General features: G+C 45.1%; 1 protein-coding gene across 1 annotated transcript in view; it reads left to right on the plus strand.

Annotated features, from left to right (window-relative positions):
- Positions 1-26,852, plus strand: part of LOC144769164 (extracellular calcium-sensing receptor-like) — a 156,963-nt gene that overhangs the window by 90,192 nt on the left and 39,919 nt on the right. The window contains exon 4 of the mRNA XM_078653178.1: positions 21,751-21,874. Within this exon, the coding sequence (XP_078509304.1) occupies positions 21,751-21,874 (124 nt within the window). The remainder of the gene's footprint in view (positions 1-21,750; positions 21,875-26,852) is intronic.

A 26,852-nucleotide genomic window follows, 5' to 3' on the forward strand; every position in this document is an offset into this window, starting at 1 on the left:
AATCACTGGTTAAAAGTCAGCAGCGATGCTATTAAACTTCCCTGTGCCGAATAGCAAGGCTGCATAGTGCAGAATCTACTACATGCCTATTTAATCCACTGCCAGATAGTCCATGGCTCTTTAGCCTAATTTTGCAGGCTCCTGCTTTCTCATTTGTTGGCTTTATTTCCACCTTCTCGTCCTTCTTCTTTCCTATTTTGTGTTTTTCCCTCTGTTTCTCTCAGGGGACCTCTGATAAGGAAAATAAAAGTGCCAGTGGGCCCTACTGGCCCCAGAAAGAAGCGCCAGTAGGCCGCACCAGCAACCACATACTCATATTAAGCACTGGCACTACATACATGTCGGCCAAAGGGAAAATAAGTACTCAGCAGCAGAGTTTTACATGAGTGGGCTCACTCCATGGCACAGGTAAAAGGCCTGATCATACTACTGATTACAACAAAACACAAAACTGTTATGCTGCCACCAGAGACCTTATGTCACTTAACTCCAGGCAAGAGCAGTAGCTCTCTACCACCAAGAACATAGCGCTCAATGTGTCCCTACCAGTCTAACAGACTCTATAACCATGACAAAGGACAAGGTAATGGTGCACACATATGTTCCGTGCTACCCAAGGCCAAAACCTAGTACAAGGGATCCAAATATCCATTAAGCTGCGGCACACAGGGTAGGAGAACATGCCCATCACCAAGCAGGGGACATTTACATCCTGCAACCAGATAACTGCATCTCAGTGGATCGCAACGGGGTTTCTTCTGCCTCTTACATCGCCAGACTCCATCTAACAAGCAGTATGTCCCATTTTATGTAATCAGTATGATCTGATTTTAACATCTTCAGTACCTCTTTCTAGGGTTGGCAGTATTGCAGCCCAGCTGTACCCAATGCCTGAAACTGGAAGGGAAGATCTCCCTGACCAAGAGAACCTGATAAGCCCCCATCCCAACTTCATCATGGACATGTTACAGAGCACCGCATCTTCACTGCAGGCAGACAGTGCCATCCCTGACCAAAAGAAGCTTCACATAGCCTTTTCACTTAGTCAAGCGCAACATGGAAGGCCCAGAGATGGAAAACAGGTCAGTGTGGATGGGTAAACATTGCAAAAAAGATTCTTCCGAGCACTCCAGATCCAATATATCAGTGTAATCAGTCTATCATCCAGTCTTGGGTCCAATCAGCACTCAAGTTCCTGAGGTAAGAACTGAACGTATCCGCACTTCGTATTGCAGGATAGATTTATTAATTCCAAAGTTCCCAAATCCAAAGAAAATAGTTCCAGTATCCAAAAAAATAAAACACAGCCGACACGTGTTTCGTCTTGCTAGTACACAGCAATTGACTTCTTCAGGGCTGCAACCCAAATGATAATGTATAAACAATATGACATAACCAACTCAATACAAATAGCATCATAAGTAATATACCAGGAGTATGAGCGTAAACCTACACCCGTATGCGGATACGTTAAGTTCTTACCTCAGGAACTCCACGGATATATGACGGATGCATCCCTGAGTATCTAGCCTTAAATATTTTTTACCTAGAGCTTCTCTGCATCAAAAAACATTTACTGAATTGTCTAAGTACCATGTTGTTTCCCTGATTTGATTTATACTGTTTCTTGCTGTAGCTCTGTCCCACTGTTAGGATATTGTATTTTTATGTAATGTTTTTTTATCTGCATTCATATTGTATTATGAATTTTTAAACTCTATGGTTATTGTTGTCTCAATAGGTTTTTTAAATAAATCGCTTGTGTATCCCATTTTTTAGTTGTTTGCCAGTCATTTGGTTTTCTGGTTCACTCCGATGAGAGAATAGACTTGAGAGTGTGTACAGATACCCTTCTGGGATCTAAGTGTGAGTGGTAGAGTGGTGTAGCATATTGGCGTGTTATACTGGTTTCCCAGGGGAATCTTCTTTAGACAACCGTCTTCTGGTACCCTGTCCCTGTGGGAATTTTGGGTCCCTCCCTCCTTTTTTATATACTATTTTCTTTATATACTTTTTTAGGCAATTCTGCATTGGGCACCCAAACAAGTGAGGTATCATTTGTATTAGGATACCAAGGGGAATGCTGGGTGGTAGGAGATTAGTGCTGATGCGATTATCCCAGACACAAATGTAGGGATTATATGATTTTGTTAGATAATTTGAGGTTTGCAGAGGATTCTGCATAGGAAATCATTGAGGGATCCACATAAGTCAAACCTCCTTTGACTTCACTGGTTGTCTAATTTTCAGAAATGTCTGGGTTTGGTAGGTTTCCCTGGAAGGACACCTTTTCACGGGACCTAAAACGCAGGTGCCTCCCTTTCAAAACCAGGTTATTTTGTGATACATAATTTTGATGTCTAAACATTGCGTTTTGGGCCATTCCCTGTAATGGGTACTTGGACCACAGACACAAGTGAGGTACCCTTTTATATCAGGAGACCTGGGGAATTGCTGGGTGGTAGGAAATTTGTGTCAGGCCATTAATCCCACAACTGAGAAAAATTTGATTTTGTCAGCTAAATTCTGGGTGGGTGGAACATTGTGATTCCTCGCAAATTCCAGAACTTTCATCACAGAAATGTGAGGAAAGTGTTTTTTTTTACAAAGTTCGAGGTTTGCAAGAAGTTCTGGGTAACAGAAGCTGGTGAAAGCCACACAAATCACCCCTTTTCTTGACTACCATGGGTGTCTAGTTTTCAAAAATGTACAGGTTTGCTAGGTTTCCCTGGGTGCCAGCTGACCCAGGTACATGAATCCACAGCTACGCACATTGCAAAAAAAGGGTCCGTTTTCAGCGTGAAAATGTGATATGTCCACGTGGCGTTTTGGCACATTTCCTGTTGCGGGCACTAGGCCTACCCGCACAAGTGAGGTACAATTTGTATCAGGATACTTTGGGGAATGCTGGGTGATTGGGAGTTTGTGGCTCCCAGCAGATTCCAGAACATTCCAGCACAGAAATGTGAGGAAAATGTTTTTTTTCTTCTTTTTACAAAGTTTGATGTTTGCAAAGGATTCTGGGTAATAGAAACCTTTGGAAAAGCCACACAAGTCACCCCATCCTAGACTCCTCTGGATATATAGTTTTTAAAATGTACAGGTTTGTTAGGGTTCCTTAGATGCTGGCTGAGCTAGGTCCCAAAATCCACAGCTAGGCACAATGCAAAAAAAGGGTCAGTTTTCATTGGAAAACTGTGATGTGTCCATGTTGCATTTTGGACCTATTCCTGTCGCAGGCCGGAGGCTTACCCACACAAGTGAGCTACCATTTTTAACGGCAGACTTGGGGGAATGCTGGGTGGGTGTAAGTTTGAAGCTCCTTATGGATTCTGGAGCTTTCCATCACAGAAATGTGAGGAAAAATTTATTTTTGGGGAAAATGTTGAGGAACTACCCTAAATAGCCAAAAAAGGGAATGGCACGGGGGAGGCCTGACAGCGAAGGGGTTAAGGAATTCTGAAAACGTTAGGCCCTTGAGCACTGCACATGCTGCACCATTCAAATCAAGCTCCATTCAACTGCAAGGTAAGTGCAATTGTGACTGCCTGTTCAGTAGTGAAATATACCAATATTAGTTGTTTGGAGGTGTTCTGACAACTTCTCGACCCGGTGCTACTGCACCTGCTGCACCATACAAATCATGACCCTGCAGCCTGCAAGGTAACTGCACTGTGGCTGCTTGTTTAGTAGTAAAATATAGCAAAGCTCTTGTATATTAACTTTATTTTTCACATACAAAGTGTATTACATTTAGAATTTGATCATAATGACCAAATAGATTAAGATGAAAAAATCAATGCGATAATGCATACAAAGTCCAAAGAAAGGTACTGAAGCATGAATAGGAAATGCCACAAACATTCTAAGGCTAAAGCATCTGCTTTACACAACTAAGCAACAAAAAGCAAGAATCGCAGCATACTGTTAGAAGCTGCCTGCCTTTTCTATGGGAAGAGATCTTATATTGACAGTGAATGGGGCTTAAGCAGTGTGAGCAGCTCTAGTAGAAGTATTGTAAATGTGTGCTGCCAGGGGGAGTTAACAAAAAAAAGGTCCACACAAAAGCAAATGAACACAGTAATTCAGCAATGGGAACTGATAATAGCCCCCTTTTAAGATATATTAAATACTAGAGATTTCACAAGCACAGCGCAAGTTCTCTGCAGGTGAAATTTAAAATGGAGAAAAAAGAAAATTCTTTCTCCCATGGGTGTATATTTTGCGTTCAATCGAGCACCTCAAGATCACATAGAGACCAGGGCCATAGCTGCTAAGTTTTCAAACTCCTTATGTGTGACATTGTATGCTCGAAGCCTGATTAGGTGTGACATTCCATTGCCGTATATGTGATACTTTAAGTGATGCTTCATTACCAGTGAAACCAAGCAGTGAAATCCATAAAATGAAATAAATATCCAAACCACCCTTTTCTGTGCAAAGAGATGTTCTAGTGGTTGTATTGAAACAGATGGACTACACCTAGGCACAGATTTAGAAAGGTTTTGCATCTGGTTTGCCTTACTTTTTCAAACCAGGGTTTGGGTTGGTTTGTATGGAAAAGTAACGCAAATCCGTACAAAGCACTGCTTTGCTTTACTCAGGGTCAAGTGGGGCATTACATGGGTGGCACTTTACGTGCTGCAAATGTGATGCAGTGCTTTCATAAATAAGCTGCTCTGTTTTGCGCCAAAAATTAAAGCCACTTGAAACAAGAGTTTAAAGGAGTAATGCTTGCATTTCTCCTTTCTTTTCCGACTTTGCAATTGTGCTGCACTGTACAGCACACATACAAAGTAGGAAAAGTTTTAAATGTAGTTTAAGCATAGGAATTTTATTAGAAGGGTACTTTTACAGCACAAAAGCTATGCTACACTCACATGCACACCCTTGTACTATGGTGCAAAGGCGCTTGGCAGCATATTTTTGCACAGGCACAAGGGACAGGGGAGGAGAGTGCCATATCTCTGTAGATATGGTGTTCTCCTCGTCTCTCCTTGCTTTGCAGTGCAGCACAGCATCTTTGGTTGTTATGCTGTATTTTGTGACTTTCTCATAAATCTGGGCCTTAGAGCGCGCTAATGCAGCTACTGGAGTAAAACATGATTGCACTGCGTTCCAGGCAATATTTTGTCATTACATAAAAAGCTGTATGAAGGAGACACCAGATGGGTAAGATGTAAGCTCAGGCCTGTGGTACTGACTTACGGGGAAGACTAAACTATGAGGTATGTGGTCTGCCTTAGGGTCACCATAGCCTGCTGGGCACTGCAATAGTGCCTCAATGACCACCACAGTTCAAGTGATGCAAGAGTGTGCTGTAAAATAAGGTTAGGGTTATGAGTTACGCAGAGTCTTTCTGGAACAGTCACAGCCGTAAGGCTGATGAGGACTGCCATAAATTAAACAATTAGGTTATGCGCTGCAGGTAGGTATGAGTACAGCTGTTGAAGGGATCCCAGTCGCCAGCCCTGTACCACTAGCCATGCATAGAAGTTCCATTGACTTTTCACTTAAATGTAAGTACTTTTGGGAGTCTGTTTAAAATGGGTTCTTGTGTGACTCTCAGCAATGTCAGCCTCTGTAACACTGTCTGTTCAACACTAACCTTTGAAAGCCTATGCAGAAAGTGGTACTAGGAGGCTTTGAAACATTCACTTGTGGTAGATTGTATAACAGTTGTGTATGGAAGCCTATGCATTAGGCTGTCATGGGTGTCATTACAACATGGGCATAGAGGACCCTTAGCTGTATTTCCTTATGCAAATCTGTGTGCTACCAGCTAATAATAAACTATAGAACAAGAGCTTACATAATCTTGTGGGGCCTGTGCCTATAGGGACCTTTGTTGTGTGCTCTTATGGGATCCTGTTTCATGCCCACTTATAAAAAAAATGTTCAGTAGATACTATTGATGATCTGTGTCACAAATGCATGTGAAAGTTGGAAGGGCCGGGCCCATAAATTCTGTACCTGTTCTAGAGATACAATCCTATGGTTCTTTTTAGTAGTGTGCAAGCGTAGAGGGGAGAACGCTAATTATTTGTGCCAATCATTTTAACAGAAAATCACAGATAACTACATAAGGTTAGTTTGAATTATTACAAAGCCAGAAATAACTGAACATAAAGATACCTCAAAATAAGGGTAAAGAAATACACCAGAATCAGCATAAAGCCAAATATGCGTATCCAATTTAGACAATGTAGCCTAAACAAAACAATTAGGGGTCCATTAGGATGACGGACGGACTTTGTCCGTCCGCCATCCCGGTGGAAACGGGACTGTCCGCCACGTGTGCGGCGGTCCCGCCATAGCAATTATGATGCGTCCGCCACAGTGGCGGGCGCATCCAGCATTTTTAACATTGTGGTGGGCGGTGTTCTCAGCACCACCCGCCTCAATGCTAAAAATGCACGTTGTACATTTCAATGCACAACATGACAGGCATCGCGCGGTGCCTGTCATGTTGTACATTGAAATGCTGGGGGGTACCATAGGTACCCCCCCATGTGCACCCCCCACCCCCCTTCACCCTGGGGGCCCGCAACGGCCCCCCAAAGTAAAGACCGTATGCCTTTCTGTGGCGGCATACCCAGAAGCCTATCCTAATATGGCTTGCGGTGTCTGATAGACACCGCCACCATATTAGACCATATTAGACCTTTTCCGCCGCGGTCACAAGGCGACCACTGCGGAAAAGCGGCGGACATTCTTTCCGTCCGCCGTGGTCCCTCCACCATTGTAATATGGCGGGGGGATATTGCTGGTGGACGGTGACGGATGGCGGACGGATCGCCACCGCCTGCATGGCGGTGGCGATCTGTCCGCCTTCCTAATTGGCCCCATAGTTCAAGAAACAAGATGCCGAGGATCAAAATGCATGAGTCCAAGTTTCTCTGCTTCGCTGATGAAAAATTAGTCTATCTCTACACTAACACTAAAGTCACATCCCTACTTAATAAGAATCCCCGAGAAAATAATCTTTTTTGAAGCACAACGACCTTCCTTTATAAACTTGAGTGACATGATTGAAACTTCTTCTCTCCTTGCTTGACTACGAAACCAGAGACATTATTCTAGCTAACAAGAACACTTCTTTCACCTGCAACACAAAACGTGAGAAAGAACAAATTCTACAGCACACATGAGATTCAGCTGTTGATTCCAAAGTGAGAGTTTCAGGGGACAGTGTTTCAGGCCTACAGAGTTCAGCTAACATAAGAAAAAATCACAGAAACTTTTACAAATTGCATGGGAAATAAGGCCATTCAATTCATGTGTTTTCCTACATTTAAAATCACACAACTAATTAACACATTTACTACATAAATATTTGCCAATACACAACACCTGTTCTTCACTTTAATATTTTATGCTAGTTACATTCACTTTCTACGTTAATTCTCCATGGTGCTTTTCAATAACCTAAGCACATCACGTTTTGAGTTAATACACTTCAAACTTCTAACACTACACGTTAATATGACACAGGATAATATGCGGGTGCGCTCTACACGTGTGATTATAATGCACCCCTACAAGTAAAATGTAATTTCTGCTACATCAAAGTCTGTATGATACACACAAATGGAAGGCCATATGCTATTAACATTTACAGAAAAATAAACCTGCATCTGACTAGTAGTGGTGAAACGCTAGACACTGGATGAGCAGTCTCTGGGTCTCCTGCAGTCCTCCATTGTAGTGGGTAAACCACTGGAACCTTGAGCCAGGCTCAAGCCAAATGCCAAACTCTGTTCAGTTTATGGTCCTCAAGCACCTATGGCTCAAAATGAGCTTTCATGTGCTTCCTGCCTGCCTCCTACGCACTAACGTTATACGCCAAGAATTAAAGACAAAGCACAAAGATTTAATGTAAAACAGGAGAGAGAAAGAAATATCAATGTATTAGCTGAATTGCAGGATTTAAAAACAGCAAATCTGAGATAGATACCCGCTTCTACACTTGAACAAATTGAACAAATTGTGTGATCAAGTGCAAATATATTATTTCACTGAGCCTCACTTTTCTTCACTATGATACAAAAGACCAACTTCAAGGACATGAGTTAAGTATTTGCTCTGTGAAAAAACCTATTGTGCCTGATTTAATAAACCTTGATGTTGCTTCAGCTGTAAGAATCTAAGCCACAAAGAGCACTCATGACCACAGACTTGCCTTTTGTTCACTAATGGCATTGTTGCCAGGCTGAGAGGAGGGGCAGGAATGTTTCTAAGTTCCTGTTTAGCTTGTATCACTTTTAATAAATGCCTCACACAGCCCCAATGAAAGATGTACCCGCGCCTAAGCACGGAATGAAGCCTAGCCTGAATTCAATTCAAGCATCAAACCCATCACTTGTTTGCATATTCTGTTCTAAGCTTGATATGAGACATGCCCTTAACAGTGTCCCTTTCTGTGGGTTCTAGCCATCACTGGGACAGTGTTGAAGTCACGCCTCATATGAGCTCTCTCCCTAACACCTCTTGTGTGTGATCCATCAATGATTTTTATGTTTGTGTATTATGTATTTTTAATTATAAAATAATTGTTATAGAATGTTGATGTATTAAGAAATGTATGTAATTTATATGTGTGTGCTTTTATGAGTGTATAACTCGAATAAAGCTTTTTCAATCACATCAACATGGTCAGCTTCTTCTCCTTTTGGAAGGTAAATTAGAGCAGGTTAACAAACCTATTTTTCCTATCAGTAGTGTACAGGGCCCCCAGATATCTGGAGCGGTCAGTTTGGTATCAATCAAGGGCATATGCTGGGTCATCCGGGGGATGATATATCCAGTGACTGATGGTCACCAATTGTGACGCCCAGTAGTAACGCTGTAGGTCAGGGAGTGCTATGCCCCCGCCGTACCAGCTTTTTGTCAATTTCTGCAGTGCAATTTTAGGGGCCCGTCCATCCCACCGTAGCATGCAAATCTCACCTTCAACAGCTCTAAAATACGAGTCTGGGATCCTGTGGGGACAGTTATGTAGTATATAGAGAAAACGAGGAAGGGCTAGCATTTTAAAGAGTGCCGCCCTCCCCACCAGTGTTAAAGGCAGCGACCTCCAATGCTTCGCATCCGCTCATAACCGGGCCAAAGGAGGGGGGGCAGATTGGAGCAGTAAAAACACGCTGGATTTGAAGTGACAAAGATCCCCAAATAGCGAAACCCCTTAGTCGCAACCGCTATAGTGCATTCTGCCGGAAAGAAGGCGGGTAACTTCGCCCCTCAACATAAACAATACGGAGTTGTGCCAAGTGATCGCGTATCTCGAATATTTATCAAAATTTGTGGAAATATCTAGCACTACTCTGATCGATTTGTACAGGGATGCTAGGTATAGCAGTATGTCATCTGCATACAAGGATATTCGATCTTCCACTTCAGCCGCTCAGCGCATCCCACGCACCATCACGTCTCTATGCACCCAGGCCGCAAGGGGCTCCAGCATAAGAGAGAATATCAGCGGGGAGAACGGTCATCCCTGCCTAGTACCTCTCCGTAGTTCGAACGTCCAAGATGTAAAACCATTAACCCTCACTTGCCCCAACACACCGGTATACAGAAGTTTTACCCAGGCTATGAATTTAGGGCTCTGTTCCACCTTCCCTAGGACCTCGAACAGATATGGCCATTTAATAGAATCGAATGCCATTGAGGCATCGAGAGATAGCACTGCAGTGTCCTCTAAAAATGTATTTCCTACGAGCCATCACATTGTGTAGAAGCTCTATATTAAGGGCCGTATTTCTACCTGGCATAAAGCCAGATTGGTCTGGGTGGACCAATGATGTAATAACTGTCATCAATCTATTCGCCAGGACTTTTGCCAAAACGTTTGTCTCCACGTTAATCTGCGAAATTGGCGTATAGGAGCCACAGTTATCTGCTGGCTTACCCTACTGGTAGCCCACCCACTTTGAGGCTCTGTTCATACATGGCTCTCAAGTGTGGCACCGTCAGAGAGGCAGTGGCCTTTTTAAAACTCTACTGGAATGCCGTTAGGCCCCATCACCTTTCCGGACTTAATCTGCCCCAAGGCCTTGCTTATTTCTTCATTTGAAAGGTCTGCCTCCAGGGTCTCCCGTTCCACATACGAGAGGCCCGGCACATTGCTGCCCAGGAGAAGCTGATGGGAGTCCTCAGCCGTGTAGTGTGTGGAGGGGGAGTACACAGTTTTAAAATGATCAGCGAACTTCTCCGCTATTTCTTGTGGATGAATCACTGCTTCACCCCCCTGTGTCGTCAGTTTGTGTACCCATCTAGACCCCTGCTCTCGCCTTTTTAGCCACGCCAGTGTCCGGCCAGCCCTATCCCCAAGCTTATAGAGTCTGTGTTGGGTGGCACGATGTTTATCCACCATATGAACCCTGGTTTTTATCCTGTATTCATCTTGCTTCAGTAGGAGTCTATGACTTGTGTCCGGTGAGGGATCTTGTGAATGCTCCCGCTCTATTTCGAGGAGGTCTGACTCTACCTGGGCCAAGAGTTCGCGCTTTTTGGTGATATAGCCCATCTTTAAAGACAGAGCTTGCCCTTAACGACCACTTTGTATGCTTCCAAGATTATTTGTCCGGAGTCGACTGAGCCCACATTTTCAGTGTAATAGTTCTCCATTTCTGTGCGGAGTTTTTCTCTAATATCTGGTATGTGTAGAAGCCATGGGTTAAGGACAATAGTGGTGCGTGCTTGTCGTTCCCAGTGCGTATATTCCATCCAGACCGGGGAATGGTCCGAAATGCCTCTGGGTAGAACTTTATACTGGGCGAAATTACCGATTGAGTACAGATGTGTGCGGAAGTAATCAATACGTGACAAACTACGGTGGACACTAGAGAAATACGTGAATAATTTATCAGTAGGGTGAAGTGCACGACCTACATTTGTCAAACCCAGCGCCTTCGTGAAATCAGCCATTACGTCGTTAGATTTCTCCCTAAACTTCGGTGGGTGGCGATCCACAGTGTCATCTAAGGTCATGTTGTAGTCTCCACCCATGATAAGTGTGCCCTCTCAGAGTCTCGTCAGCCTACTTCCTAGGTCCTCCAATTCCGCCTTGCCCAGAGTGGGTGGCAAATACACAAAGAGTATGTTGATGTCCTTTCCATCCCACTGGGCCTCTGCCCCTATGAAGCGGCCCCCGTATCCACCCATGTCTTACAAACAATAAGGGGAGTAGTTTTCCTTACTAATATGGCCGTCCCCCTCGAGCCCTTGGGGTAGTCTGCGTGTACTTGAAGTTTGTATCCCCACCTAGGGAGGGCCTTGGATTTCTGACCCTCAAGATGCGTTTCTTGCAGCAAGACCACATCAGGTGAATATTTCTTTAGGTACTGCTCGTCTCTGGCTTCCTACCGAGCTCCATCCTTCCATCTAGTCCCAGACTGCCTCTGGTGAATCAAAAAACCACGATTTGCCATCCGACTCCACCCTCAGTCTCGCATGAAAGGGCATTGCGCATTTCACCGCTCTTTCCCCCAGTTCCCTCTTCACCCCCTGAAAGATGCGATTTTGGGATTGGACCTTGGCCGTTTAATCAGGAAAGAAGGCCACCTCGTAGTTATCTATTTTCAGCGGGGGACTGGACCTCGCTGTCTGCAGGATAATGTAGGGAGTCATCAGGGCCAATCACCCCCAGCCTCAGGTGCCCCTCACTGCCATCATCTGCCACCACTGGACAAGGCTTTTATTTCTGATGTACACCCCAGAGTCACTCCTGTGTAGAGCTGTCGGCCCAAGCCATGCGTTGGGTAACTACTGTAGGGCCCACTCCAGGCAGATTAGCTGGTCAGAAGACCTACCAGTTACGGCCTCAACTGTGTACGTAGGCCTGGGGATCTAGCGCAGATGCTTCCCCCCAGTACTGCAGCTGGCCCACGGGGCCTAGAGGGCTATAGATTGCCTAACTGTGCTTACTTTGAGTCACCAGCAGTATTTCATCATTGGAATCCAGTCAACAGTCGTCTTTGGGCACCCCGCGTTAACCAGCAGGACAATTGCTCCAATATTCAGTGCCCTCGCTCAGGCACCGGTGTTGGCATACACCTCCCTTTTAGGCCATAATCCGGGGCCTCAATTTTAACGCTACGCCAGTCTAGCTCCTGGTGGGCCACGGCACTCTGTCTTCTCAGCGGGTCCCACCACAGGCCTCGGTTCAGATTGCCTCTAATGAAGCCCAGCACTTCTCCTCACCGAAGCTGCAGGGCGACACTCCCAACAGGACGCCGTCTCCAACTACCTGCAGGTGCCCATCGTTTTACTGACTCTCTCTTCTGCACCTTCAGGTCTGCGCTGCGTGCCCCACGCCAACCACAGAGGCCGCCGCCACCCCAGCAGTGCCCAGGCCTCCCGCACTGCCTCTCGTCAGTTCCCCGCTTCATGCCGCAAAGCCGGGGTCTCGCGCAACTCTTAGAAGCTGATGACCTCGAGCCTGGGGCCGCCACACCCCTTCTTTTATGCAGTCTCTCAGATATGCAACAGGCCTCGCAGCCCAGGCTCCAAGTCTCTACCGCTCCCCACTGATTATCCGTCCAAACCTCAGCCCCTCAGGCACCACAAGTCCTATGATGGTGGCCGCTGCATGCTAAAGCTGCAGAGCTGGGGACTCAAGTGATTGAGTCACTCACCGGGTCCTCCCCCTCTCGGCAGCACCACTTGGCATGGGATCCCTCAGCTGGACTTCGTCTGTCACCAGGCGCTTCTTCACGATTAAGGCACCTCAGGACCCCTTCCAGACCACCCAGCTGCCAGGCGTCTTCAACATCCCTCTGCCATTATCGTCGCTTTCACTCTGTGGGAGTCCGCCATTGCCGCCTCAGCAGGGATGCATCAAAAGGGGTCACCGGAATCACCCGCTGAGTCATTGCTCCCATTGAGTCTCTCCTAGGAGGTAAGGAGTGAGATACTGTTCATTTCTTCAATTTTGGGATGTGGATGGCAGCAGATATTGAAGGATTTGTATTGAGGATTCAGGAGCCCTCTCAGTCAGCGGCCATTTTTGTTGGCTGCTAGCCACGCCCCGTTTAGGCATTTTAAGTTGACATTAAGTAGGCATAGGATTCTCCTAGGTGCATAGGCGCTTATTTATAAGCCAATTGCACCACTGATGCATCACTTTTTGTGATGCACTGATGGCGCAGGATCAAGGTCCAGATTTTCCAGACAGCAACTAAGCCACTTTTTTTTGGGCCCAATGCTGCCTTGTAAACATTGTTCCCTTTAATGCACTTTTCTCCGTTAAAGGAGCGGGCAATGGGTGTTGTTGGGGTGTTCCCAGCAACATCCATGGCTTTTTGACACTGCCCTAGACTTATGAGAAATTGTAAATCTGAGACAGTGGCAAACACTTACGCCTCCCCAGGGGAGGCATAAGTAAGGCACAACGAGGTGATATATCTTTATTTCCCCTCGTTTTTCCTATATCTATGTGCGCTACCTTCAGCAGCACACATAGAAAAAGTAAAAAGCCTGTTGTGATTGTTTTTTTGCAGGAAGTATTCTCTACCTGTACAAAAATAATCATCCCTGCAACGTAGACACCCTTGGATCATGGTACAACGGTGCCAATGTTGGTGCTCACCAGCCCATTGTGCAACAGTGCAGGGGAAAAGGACAGGAAAGCACTGTATCTCATACATACAACAAATTCCTGCCCTTTACTTTTGCCGTAGGGCATTGCAGCAGGAAAGCCTGCTGTGCTGCCCTATGGCAAAAACTCATAAATGAGGCCCTAAGCATCGAAAATAGAGGAAGGAGTTACTCCTGTTTCTGATGGACTAGAAAGAATGACCAGGGCCTCATGGTGTATGTGTCAATCTATTGGGCCACAGACTAAGGTACAGTGTGAACAGTGAGTTGCCGAATTAGTCTTTATACCTCCTTTTCCTTAAGGCTGTGGTCAAATAGGTATTTAGCCTGCTCTAATTTGCTTCTAAAATAATGCAGATAAGTATTGATGCACTGTATGTAGCTTCATATATGTGCCTTGAATATGTTTATATCTTCAGGTATGTAGATGTCAAGAATGGTGAATGTAAACGTACCTATATATGCTGATCGTACATTATTTTTTGATTGATTTGTAAAGTGCGAACTCTTACCTGAGGGCGTGTTGGCGTTGTAGAGGCAGTCATAACTACGGAGTTGTTGGGAGTTTTTTCAGATACCCTGATATCTCCTAGTGCTGAGATAAAAGCCAGGTCTTCAAGGCCTTTCTAAAAGAAAGTAAAGAGGGATCAGCTTTTAGTATGAGTGGTAGGCTGTTCCAGAACACAGCTGTGGTCCTGAAGAAGCTCTTTCCAACCCAGGTAGTCCTCCTAAAAGGGGGATTGTCAGGTACATAGCAGAGCCTGAACGAAGTGTCCTCCCAGGGACATACCATTTGGGCTTCTCCTTGAATCGGACTGGTCTCAGTCCGTGCAGTGATTTGTATGCCAGGCAAAGAGCCTTAAACGTGACATGTTGTCAGACTGGTAGCCAGTGGACTTTCCTGATGGCTCCGCGGGCTGATTCATATTTAGGAATTTTAAAAAGAAAACATGCAGCTGCATTCTGCAGGGCTGAAGCCTATTCAGGGGACCTACGGAAAGGTTAAGATAAAGGACATTACAGTAGTCGATCCTAGAAAGTACCAGTGCGATGGTTACTGTCTTCAAGAGCTCAGATGGCAAAAAATGCCTCAAGCCTCATTTTAGCATGGATATCCAGGCTATGCAGGTTTCTTGTAGCATGATATTTTTGTGTGATGATATTCCAACATAGAGTCACTAACTGGCTGGAGTTAATCAGGCAAAATGATATTTTAAAGTTTCAGGAAACCTGAGCTACCAGAGATATATACCACGAGGAGTTTTAGTGTCATAATATTTTTGCACCATCACCCAAAACAGGACAGCATTTTGGTGGTCTAGCCATACGGGAGAATATTGCGGCGGGGGCATGTGTCAAGGCCATACCAACTCATAATTATAACTTTCAGGTTATAAGATACGAAAGGTGCATGACCCTATACCTGATTCATTTTTATAATAATGATTTTATATACAAAATCTAACACTAAATTTATTAGCCTTTTAATTACATTACTGTCATTAGAAATTCGAAGGATGTGCACTCTAACCCAGGGAGGTGATTTTAATGCTAAGCTGGCCCCCCAGGACACTTTTTTGTCAATCTCAGCAGAGCTCAAGCCTGTAATGGGGTGTAGAGCTGATGAAATATTTGACATTCTACAATTTGATTGATTTTATGGACATTGCTGCTTTTCAAAATAATGATATAATACAACTACTTTCAGAGGTAGGGGTCGCGCTTCCTTAATTGATTATGTTTTTAACTCTTCCAATTTAGAGGAATATTTATTGTATGGTAAAGTTGTTGTAACACATCATGGGGATCACAACCCAATTGAAGTGGCACTCAAAGTGTACCCGAAGCCTGAGTACAAAAGTGAATGTGGCGCAAGGATCATGGAACCCTCCATGCATAATTTACGATTAGTGTGGTGTGGAGTTGATGCTGCCTAATTATTTTACAAAGTGGGCAGGGAGAATCTCACGGAGTTCAAGATTTTGTTTGACACAATCCTGATGTAATCCCCGCATTCTATGATGTCTGCTTGAATATCAATACGGAATTAATTAAACCTGCCCGATCAATATCCCACAGCCCTAGATGGTTTAACCATGAATGCTCACCAGTGAAACGACAGTTGCGTCAGCCCCTTGTGGCCAAGTCCAGGAGCCCGGAAGTCGGCACTTCATTAAGGAAACAAGCATTTGCAATGCAATAGGTCTCGCATTAGGAAAGTTTGAGCTATTGGTATTGTAAATGACACATTTTTCATTTATGTGTTGGGTTTTGAAAATAGCGAAATTAATAGCTTTGTCATTTACAATGCCAATAGTTATAACTTTCGCAAATGTGACACCTATAGCACTTGTAAAGCAATATGTGTTGTATTTACGGGACTTAGATGTATTGATATTACAAATAACAATGGCTTTTAATTTTTTTAAATAATTAATATTAAATAAAAGTTATTGTAATTTATAATGGGAATAGCTTAAACTTTTGTAAATAACTTTTGTGAATATTATGTTCAGTGTATTTTATTGTGATGAAAATAAAAACAAGTGACACACTCTGGGGAAAAACACCCGGAAGTGCCGAAGTGGGATATTTATTGTTCATCTGGTGCAACTGAGCCCCGACCCTGCCGCTTACTATTTTAGCCCACGATCGGGTGGACTATCAGGCTGCCCCAAGACAACCTCGAGGAGCAGAGTATGTGTGTAAGGGAGGGAGGACAATAGAGGCAAGAGGAGGAGAGAAGGGGATGAAGGGGGTAAATGTAAGGGATGAGGAGAGGAGGTGCACGCAAGGTAGTGGCTGTCTGAGAGGGAAAGGGTTTGGCACTGGGGGTGAAGGAAGAACGGAGATGTCAGGTTATAGATGGGCTTAAATCATGGCTGAAAATATAGGTATAAGGACCGTGGGCAAAAGAGCGGGTGATTTAAGCTAATAAATGGTGAAAAGAAGAGGCTTCTGACGGTAGAAAAAGACATGGTAGACGAGGGAGAAAAAGAGCACAAGAGAGGCGGGAGGAAACACGGTAGACGAGGAGACAGGACAAGGGCGGGCACAGAGCAGTGTTACCAAGACACTTATCGGGAAATGTTTCAATCCACGCACTGTGCTTATAAGGTTGCCAACTTGTTCGCTGGGGATGTTCCATATGCTTTGCTCGAAGGCTGCCGCAAACCCAAACACACAGCACCTACAGACTAACAATGGCACAGCGCGCTAAGCAAAGTGTTACTGATGAGTGAAATGCGCATATCATATAGTATTGAAGTATGCCCCTGCTGCAAATACGTACTTACCTCGTTTACTGCGCTGAGCCATTCAGGAATTTAAATACTCCCTGTATCTCCCCGGCGCTCCAGTGCTGACACGCTCCGAACAGCATCTACTCTAAACCCCTGCGAGACAATTTAGCTAGGTGCGCCCTACACACTAAGTCAGTATTATTAGCTGCGCTGCTCGCTCTAAGCCTAGAAAGCATTGGCCAGGATGTTTTTCTTGGACCCACGGCACATGCACAATACCACCCATCTGCTTCAACTTCCCTGGAAGGATTGCTCCCAAAGCCAGCTAATTGGGCATTGGGTACACATGATCTCAAAAGGGCAGGGCAGAAAACGAGCCTCTTGCTGTCCGCACACAAAAGAGAGGCAGGTATGGGGAGCCCCAGCACCGATTGCCCCGTTCACCTGAAGGAGTTCAAACTAAAGTCAATTATTGACTTCTCCACCTAGAGCGGGGCTCCTGTAAACAACCCGATGCCACCAAAAACACCCTGTATCAGAACAGTGCTAAATGAAAACGTGCTTTTAACAGACTTTCTGCATTATTCAGGGATCTTTATGTGGCAAGAATGCATTAAACATGTAATTGCTCGGTAGACGCTGAAGGTGGATGAAATCGCGTGGATTTTTGCAATATTGAGGGTTCAAACGTAGAGCAAAATATAGGACTGTGAGAAAATAAATTATGAAGCTGTTACATATGTCCGAATACACATGGTATAACCAAAACATGACCGTGCCTATACGGAATCTGTATGGACAGCGTTATTATGAGCATTGCAGAAGGCAATGGCCTATTGAATGTACCAGAACACCCCCATCCCATCAGATGCAGTCAATGCCGACCCCATTAGAACTTATAGTAATACAAAGGGGGTGGGGACGGTTGTTTAAACACAAGAGACAGCCGCGTCCACCCAAGGAGCAGGATTGAGACTGAAGGAGAGGAGTACGTAACGTTGAGGTAAAAGACAGATACCTGCACAGCTTTGTGCATCCCGAGCCGGGGGGAGAATGGCCCCCAGCAGACCCTCGCTGCAGAGTAGCAGTACCAACTCTGTGCCAGCAGCCCCCTACCAGAGGCGTCGCACATCGTGCAGCACACACCGGAGGCAGTAAAACGCCCCCACCTCTCACGGGGAACCCTCTTGCCTCACACCACACTGGCAGAGGGGCAACAACCCTCCTTTACCAATACGCCGCCCACACGCCACTGACCCTGGCCACTTCGTAACTCCCCTCCCCAACACACACATATGCAGGCATTGCATGCACAGTGTGCATTTCGGTAGAATAACCGGCTCCTTGCCTTCAGCCCCCGACGAGAGCAATTGTGGGGGCAGGGGTGGCATCGCTGCCAGCCTGCTCACCTTCTGTGGGTGCAGACCCCTTTTGTTGGCGCCCTGGGCTGGCGGGTGCGCAGAGAGCCCTCCTCTCCTCGAAGTCATACTTCGCGTGTTTGCTGATCACAACAGGCCTCCCAGGCAAGGTCACGCTCCAGGGGGAGAGAGTAATGTGGGCGGTAGCGAGGACTGAGTCACAAGGGGACTCAAATCCACATGCAGGTCGCGCCACCCTCAGACGTTTAACGGGAGGAGAAGACAGCTACACAAAGTGCGCAGGCATGTGTATTTAGGGCAGAGAAACAAACGAAAAAAATGCCTAGAAAACACACATTTTCTCAGAGGGCTTAAAGACAAGCTGCGAGCGTGCGCATCCCGAATATGGAAGTTCGGGAGCGTCACGCCTGTCGTGGGGCGGGACTTCCGTTTTCCGCGAAGCCCGCGCCCACGGAGTTGATGCCCCGCGGTGGCTGCAGAAGTCAGGACGGAGTGGCGGCGATGTGGTGAGTAAAGCTTAGTTGTAAGGGGGGCGGTGTGTGGGGGGGGGTAGAGGGCGGCGGCGGCGGCGTGTGTGTGCAGGGGGGTGGCAGCGGCGGCAGCGTGTGTATGTGTGCGCGCGCCTGTGTGTGCGTGCGTGCAGAGGGGTGGGGGCTGGCTGTGTCTGTGTTGCATGCGAGGGAAGCGAGTTAGTCTGCGCAAGCGCGGCTCAGACGCGCGCTCCCGCGGTCAAAACTGAGACTGCAAAAGCGCGCGTCTGAGTCGTGTCCACATTCCCAAATACGGACAACATTAGTTGTCGAAGTGACCGCAATCAATGCTTCGCATTGAATGCAGGTCGTGCTTCGACCTAAAAATATAAGCTGGTTACCTCACTGAGGAAGGAAGAGGTATTGGTCCAATGATGGGATTTGCTTGCTAATACGGCAAGACAAAAAAATAGTAAGCCCTTTTGAGCAGCCATAAAAAATATGCAAACGATGGGTCAGAAGTTAACACCAATTAGTTGCACTATAACTAGCGATGCGTGGTAGGCACATTTTTCAGCGATGTACGCTTCATCGTCTCATGAAAATTAGATATCCAAGCTGCCCATCTCTAAGGGCGTAATGATGTCTCAGGCCGAAGTGGAAGTAGCCATAAATAAGAGTATGTGCTTTAAGGCTCCGAGACCTGATGGGGTGCTAATAGATCTCATTAAATTAAAACAGATATTTGGGCCCTGCTTTTGCCTAATGTTTTTAATACCCTAGCTTGCTCCCTGTTACCAAGCACATAGTCAACCTCTGCTATTGTTGTACCAATTTTTAAAAAGTGTGACCACCCCCAGCCTAGATGTTACAGGCCCATTTCTTTAATTGTTTTAATAAACACCACACTGAAAATCTTGGGCAGGGTCCTGTACAACAAGATTAAAGTCTGGGCTGAAAAGAATTCCATTCTGCATCCCCGTCAACATAACTTTTGGAACAATGTAGGCACAATAGAACAGTGTCTCAATCTAAACCTAATAATTGGCAAATATACTATTGCCCAATCCTCACTGATTTATTTTGCATTCATGGATTTGACCTCAGCTTTTGACTATGTTAATCGATCTTTGCTGTGGTCTATCCTTTTACAGAGCAGAATGGAGGAGACACTAGTGTATTTATTTAGCCTATTTACCCGGAGACATGAAGGCCAGGATTAGAATGAACACATATGGGGATGTATCTAATGATATCAGTGTTTTTAAAGGGATAAGGCAAGGGTTTGTTTTAGCTCCATTACTTTTAATTCTGTATATTAAAAATATACATGCGTTTTAACAACCCTTATTAAAGACTTCTTAAGAATCAACGGCTCTATCCTCCCATCCCTATTATATGCAGATGATGCGGTCTTGATGGGCCGCGCTCCAAAAGCCTTGCGCCTTTTAGTTTGAGGATTTTGGGATTTATGGCCTCTTTAGATTTACGCACTAATTTTACTAAATCTTTTATATTGGCCTGTGGACTGAGAAAGCACACAATAAATGCCCTCTCTGTTGGCAATCAAAGTTTACAAAGCACAAAGATTTGTCCTTATCTGGGATTATTTTTTGCTGCTAATGGTCTGTGGATAAACCATCCTGTCTACTGCAGGACTAAGTTCTCTAAGTGAATTATGGCTGTACTTAGTTTACTCCATGACTCCAACCGAGGTATGGGGCATTTTACCTATTTTAAAATTTTATAAAGCTCAGTGCACACCCACAGCAACCAACGGAACAGAGGTTTGGGGCATTTCCAATTGCTGTAATATCCAGAATCAAGAGAACTGGGTCTGCCACAAGCTCCTGGGCACCCCAGTCTCTTCGGCCCCATATGCGTGTCATAGTAAACTAAAATTACACTACATTGAAGATTATATTAGAGCCCACCCTTTATTTTGGCTCGATATATGGAGAAATAAGGCAGCTGCCCTTAGTAGAGACATATAGCAGTGTTCCTTAAATATGAGAAAGGTATGGATATTCCATGGTTAGCAAGGGTGCGAACCAGCTTACGGAGGATTAGCTATGGACATGTTTTTGACAAACCAAATGATCTTGACACTGTAAGTATAAATGAGCTTCAGAAGGCACTATGCAAGTGTTATTGTGAGGATAGACTAGCCAAAGAGACCAGTAAACCGAGTGTGGCCTTGTTTTTAAATATTGAGAATGACCATCTCCTTGCTGGCTACCTGCCTAAACCTATGGGCAGCTGGGAGCGTTTCGTTTAAGGGTATGTAATGTTAAGTACTTATTAAGCTTTCCCCTGGATTTTCTGGATAACCTTGATCTTGCTCCCTTTCAACGCGCTGGGCATTCTGGCCAATCCGTATTACACTGCTTATGTTTTTTTAAGTATCATACGTAATATACAAAACTCCCTACTTACTTTTTTTAAGAGGCGGTTCTATGTAGATTATAGAGAGGCATATAGGACCCCTCTTAAATTGGAGGATAATGAGTTGATAATTCGTGTGGGGGCTTTCTGAAAACTGCTGTTAGAGCTGGTAACTCGATGAACACTGTATGACTGTATTTAACAGCTTGGCATCGTATTGACCTTTTATGTGTTTACTTTTTTAACATATCACAATTTTGTATGTTTTCATTTTGCGATGAGTTTGACCCTTTATGAATATGTTTTTATCAGAATAAAGTCATGAAAAGGAAGAATCTAATGACATACAGTCAATAGTTTTGTACATACAAGTCTTCACTCTACGACGGAAGACCTTCGAGCAACACGGCGTATAAGATTGCATCATAAAAGGGAGTAGTGAGCTTTTATAATATATCTTACACAAGAATGAGAAATAAAGTGTGCTGATTTGTAAGCCTCGACTCCCCTGAATCCTAGTAAGAAAATGGATTTAAAAAAAACTCCAGGCCCAACAGTTTACCCTAATATATCTACTGCTGAAAGTTGTTTGTGGTTGGCACTTTAGAGATGCCTCCATTTCAGACATTTTCAATATTCTTCTTACATCACTTTTTTCATTTCCTTATCCTTCAGGTACCCGTCTCTCTTTGCAGTGAACCGTGTCTTCCCGGTTATAGAAAATCAGCAATAGAAGGGAAGCCTAGATGTTGTTTTGAATGTGTCCCATGTTCAGAAGGGAGCATTACCAACCAAACAGGTGGGTAAGGTTAAGGTGTTTAAAGTATTTTAAGAAAATGTAAAGCCAGTGAAATGCTAAATACTTTCATGAAGTGAAACAAACTAGGCACTTCAACTAAAAAGTATCTTGGAGTGTCACATTAGTATATATCTGTCCGGATTTAAGAATTCGAGGTGGAATTTACAGGTTTTTTATCCAACGTCAAATTGATATTGATCACAGCAACTCATGCACCAACTTTGTAAGTAAACAAACTAATTCATTGTTTTTTTAATAGGCCATCCCTAAGGCCCATGTTCAGAACAGTGGATATAACAAACTCTAATACATTTCAATTAATTTGTCCTAATCCCTTATCTCTGGTTTCTGACTACAGCAGACATCTGACTGCTCGAGAATGTATCACTTATCAACAAACCCTGTTATAATTATATCAAAACCTACAGGTTATCCACAGGCCATGCTAATCAAGTCATTATCATTCTGGTACCTAGTGGCCTACACGTTATCCACTAAATGGGCAAAGGCTTTAAATCCAAGAGAAGAGCTGCTGTCTTCATGGTAGACAATCCCATTATGGCCACATGACATAATAAATGTCCATGGTGGCCTTCTCTTCATTATGTAGACCAAAAGCTAGGTGGAAAACAAAAGGATTCTTGGAGCAAGTCTAAGCGATTCTTCGCATACTCTGTCCTGATGACAGGTGTCTTCAGTTGAGCCTGTATGCAAACTGAAAACTTCCTATAGTCACACTCTGCCCACCTGGGAATCTATCAACCTCATCCTCAACAGAGCCAAGATGAACGTCCAGGATATAGTTTTTTTGCAAATTCATGAACCTCTGTTTCCAGAGCTGCCCCTGAGTGTAGCAGTATGACTGCAGACTGCCAAATGAACTAGTGCTACCTACAAGACCAATCAAAATAACATGTTGTGTTTGTAAGCCTTCAGCAAATCCCAGAGGAATGATCACTGCTGGTGAACTGTGTGCTAGATGAACATCATTGCTTTCAACAGTCCACCATTCCAACAACTGGATTCATGAAAAAGAGCTCTGCAGTTTAGTGCTGGACATGTTCTAGTTTCTCAGCAGACACTTAGTTTGCCAGCCACTCCCTCTTGGGCTGGACACACTCGCATCCCACACCCATCCATCACAGGCATCATGACTGATGTGACCGAATAAAAGGGCCCGGATGCATGTGCTCCTGGCTAGTTAACTAAGCATTCATTAGGTGTGTGTGTCATCTTATTAGCAGCATGTAGACCTAGGGCCCACATCACTCCATTGGCAATGAGTGGGTCTGACCCCCACCTACCAGGCTGCACCAGGTAAAGCGATCCGAAGGTGACAGATGGCAGCATCGATGAAGCATCCATGTCCCAGCCAGTGTTACAGCAAACAAATGATGGACGGGGTGCTGACAATGCAAACATTCTCCCCAGTCAAAAGATCTGGGTTAAATCCATTGTTCTTTTGCCCATTACGCCACCCCTGTTTGGACCCAGCCATATGCAAATCAGTCTTGACCCTGTGCCCCATAAGAATAGTCCACACAAACTGCCAAGCCAGGTCCTCCCTGGACAGGAAACAAGCACCCCGGGACCGGTTTCAGGGTATGTCACCGTTCTTCAGCCTGGCTAGTTTGAATCCAGTGGAACAGTGAGCAAGGGACCCACGTCTGGGCATACCCATCCCACTTAGGGCCAAAAGTGTTACAGCAAACAAATGATGGACGGAATGCTGACAATGCAAACATTCTCCCCCACTCAAAAGATCTGGGTTGCCCCAGCCAGGCACCAGTCCACAGAATGCAGTAGAGGGTGAGACAACAGCCCAAGTGTGAGAGGACAGTCACACATTGATTTGCTTCGAATGCCGCTTCTACAGCACCCACAGTGCCCCGAGGAGAAGAGCTGTAACTTGTGCATTGTCAGCTAGACAGCATCTGCCTGCAGGTGAGAGGCTCAAGGTCTGAGGCTGCACCCTTCCTGCACCGCATGACATGAGCCGTCAGCATCGCCGTGCCGGCGAGGTAAAGGACTGAGGCCCCCCTTCACCATGAGTAGAGCGAGCCCCTGGCACCTCTTGGAGCAGCCGCACGGTACCCAGGAGCAATCAATGCTCCCTGCGACCATCTTACAATGCCTGCATAATTAGGCATGGCCTGCCAACCTGGAAAAGCAGCTACGGCCTGTACGTAAAGAAATAACACCAGAGAATAGAATAGAGTAGAATATTTTTATTTGCACAGTTAATTAAAACCATTGCAGTACAAAATCAAAAAATAAAAATAAATCTGCATACTTGATAAAGGCAGCGTATCATTATCACAATTTCTCAATTCGTTTTAAAATCGCAAAGATGCATCCTATTAAATTGGTCTTTGGAATAGATACAGTTTTGCTTTATAATATTGTCTAAAAACATTTAGAATTCAAGTTATGGCATTTTCTTTTCCACTGCCTTCATGCATCCTGTTAAATTGGCCTTGGAGATAGATACAGTTTTGTTTTATAGTGTTGTCTAAAAACATTTAGGGTTCAAGTTTTGGAAGTTTCTTTTTCACTGCCTTCATGAATTTCACAAAACTGCAGTTCAACTGTGGGTCCGGAGATGCAAAGCAGGCAAGGACTGCTTTCCTTCGTGAGCGTATCCCTCGTTGATTAAAGTGATGTTTCAGCAGATGTTTTTGTTCATCCAACAGTTTGTCACAGGAACATACATAACAAGTGCAGCATATCCTCTGGCACTAAGCCACATAACCGTCAAAGGGAGCCTGCTTTGTCTTTTAGCCAGTGTGGGAAGTGTTGGATGCTGGGTAGCAGGCCCAATCTATACCTTAAAAACCTAATTTTAGCGGTTTTAGCGTAACCCAAACCAAAGTAACTCTGTGCTGCTTGTGTTGAGTAAGAGTTCAGGGTCATCCAGCCATGTGATCTTTTTGAGAGGGCTGCCTTATCTTCAACCCACGAAAGATGTTTGATTGTTTTCTTGACCAGGTTTTTGAGCGTTGTATGGTTTGTTGGGGTATCCCAAAGCTGCTTTAACCTCTTCAGTGCTGCGCGAATTTCGCTGCAGTGCTGAAGGGTTATAAATCATATTGACTCATGACGGAAATGTTCCGTCATCAGCACCGGAGCACCGACGCTGATGACGGAACCGTTCCGTCATGAGCATGGAAGGGGTTAAGCCCGTATTTGCCAGGCTACTTTTAAGATACTTTATTATTTACAACAAGGGGTGGTGATGGACAGAGTCTCTGAATTAAGCAGAGTACTCTCACCCAGTCAAGAGATCAGGGCTAGATCCAACACCGTTTTTTAGCTCATTGCACCATCCCAGTTTCAGAACCTGGCTGTATGCAAATTAGTCTGTCCCTGGCCCAGTGCATCATGGGAACAGGGCAGACCAGACTACAAAAGCCAATTCTTACACTGGGAAGGAAACAAGCTTCCGGGGACCGGTTTCTGCCATTTCAGGCGTCTTCGGCCCGGCTTGCTTGAATCCTGATGGTGCAATGAGCTGAGCAAGGGACTCACATCTGAGTATACCCTTCCACGCTTAGGGTGGACAAAATTATTTACAACAAGGGGTGGTGATGGACAGAGTCTCTGAATTAAGCAGAGTACTCTCACCCAGTCAAGAGATCAGGGCTAGATCCAACACCGTTTTTTAGCTCATTGCACCATCCCAGTTTCAGAACCTGGCTGTATGCAAATTAGTCTGTCCCTGGCCCAGTGCATCATGGGAACAGGGCAGGCCAGACTACAAAAGCCAATTCTTACACTGGGAAGGAAACAAGCTTCCGGGGACCGGTTTCTGCCATTTCAGGCATCTTCGGCCCGGCTTGCTTGAATCCTGATGGTGCAATGAGCAAGGGACTCACATCTGAGTATACCCTTCCACGCTTAGGGTGGACAAAATTATTTACAACAAGGGGTGGTGATGGACAGAGTCTCTGAATTAAGCAGAGTACTCTCACCCAGTCAAGAGATCAGGGCTAGATCCAACACCGTTTTTTAGCTCATTGCACCATCCCAGTTTCAGAACCTGGCTGTATGCAAATTAGTCTGTCCCTGGCCCAGTGCATCATGGGAACAGGGCAGACCAGACTACAAAAGCCAATTCTTACACTGGGAAGGAAACAAGCTTCCGGGGACCGGTTTCTGCCATTTCAGGCGTCTTCGGCCCGGCTTGCTTGAATCCTGATGGTGCAATGAGCAAGGGACTCACATCTGAGTATACCCTTCCACGCTTAGGGTGGACAAAATTATTTACAACAAGGGGTGGTGATGGACAGAGTCTCTGAATTCCTTTCCAGTGAAGAATTGGCTTGGTAGTTTGGTCTGCCCTGTTCCCATGATGCACTGGGCCAGGGACAGACTAATTTGCATATAGCCAGGTTCTGAACTGGGATGGTGCAGTGAGCTAAAAAACGGTGATGGATCAAGCCCTGATCTGTTGACTGGGTAGGAGTGTTCTGATTAACTCAGATACTCTGTCCATCACCACCCCCTTTTTGAAATTATTTTGGCCACCATGAGTGTGGAAGGGTATGCTCAGACATGAGTCCCTTGCTCATTGCACCATCAGGATTCAAGCAAGCCGGGCCGAAGACGGCTGTAATGCCAGAAACCGGTCCCCGGAAGCTTGTTTCCTTTCCAGTGAAGAATTGGCTTGGTAGTTTGGTCTGCCCTGTTCCCATGATGCACTGGGCCAGGGACAGACTAATTTGCATATAGCCAGGTTCTGAACTGGGATGGTGCAGTGAGCTAAAAAACGGTGATGGATCAAGCCCTGATCTGTTGACTGGGTAGGAGTGTTCTGATTAACTCAGATACTCTGTCCATCACCACCCCCTTTTTGAAATTATTTTGGCCACCATGAGTGTGGAAGGGTATGCTCAGACATGAGTCCCTTGCTCATTGCGCCATCAGGATTCAAGCAAGCCGGGCCGAAGACGGCTGTAATGCCAGAAACCGGTCCCCG

The sequence above is a fragment of the Lissotriton helveticus genome, chromosome 7 (genome assembly GCF_964261635.1).
Source record: "Lissotriton helveticus chromosome 7, aLisHel1.1, whole genome shotgun sequence".
Lineage (NCBI taxonomy): Eukaryota > Metazoa > Chordata > Amphibia > Caudata > Salamandridae > Lissotriton > Lissotriton helveticus.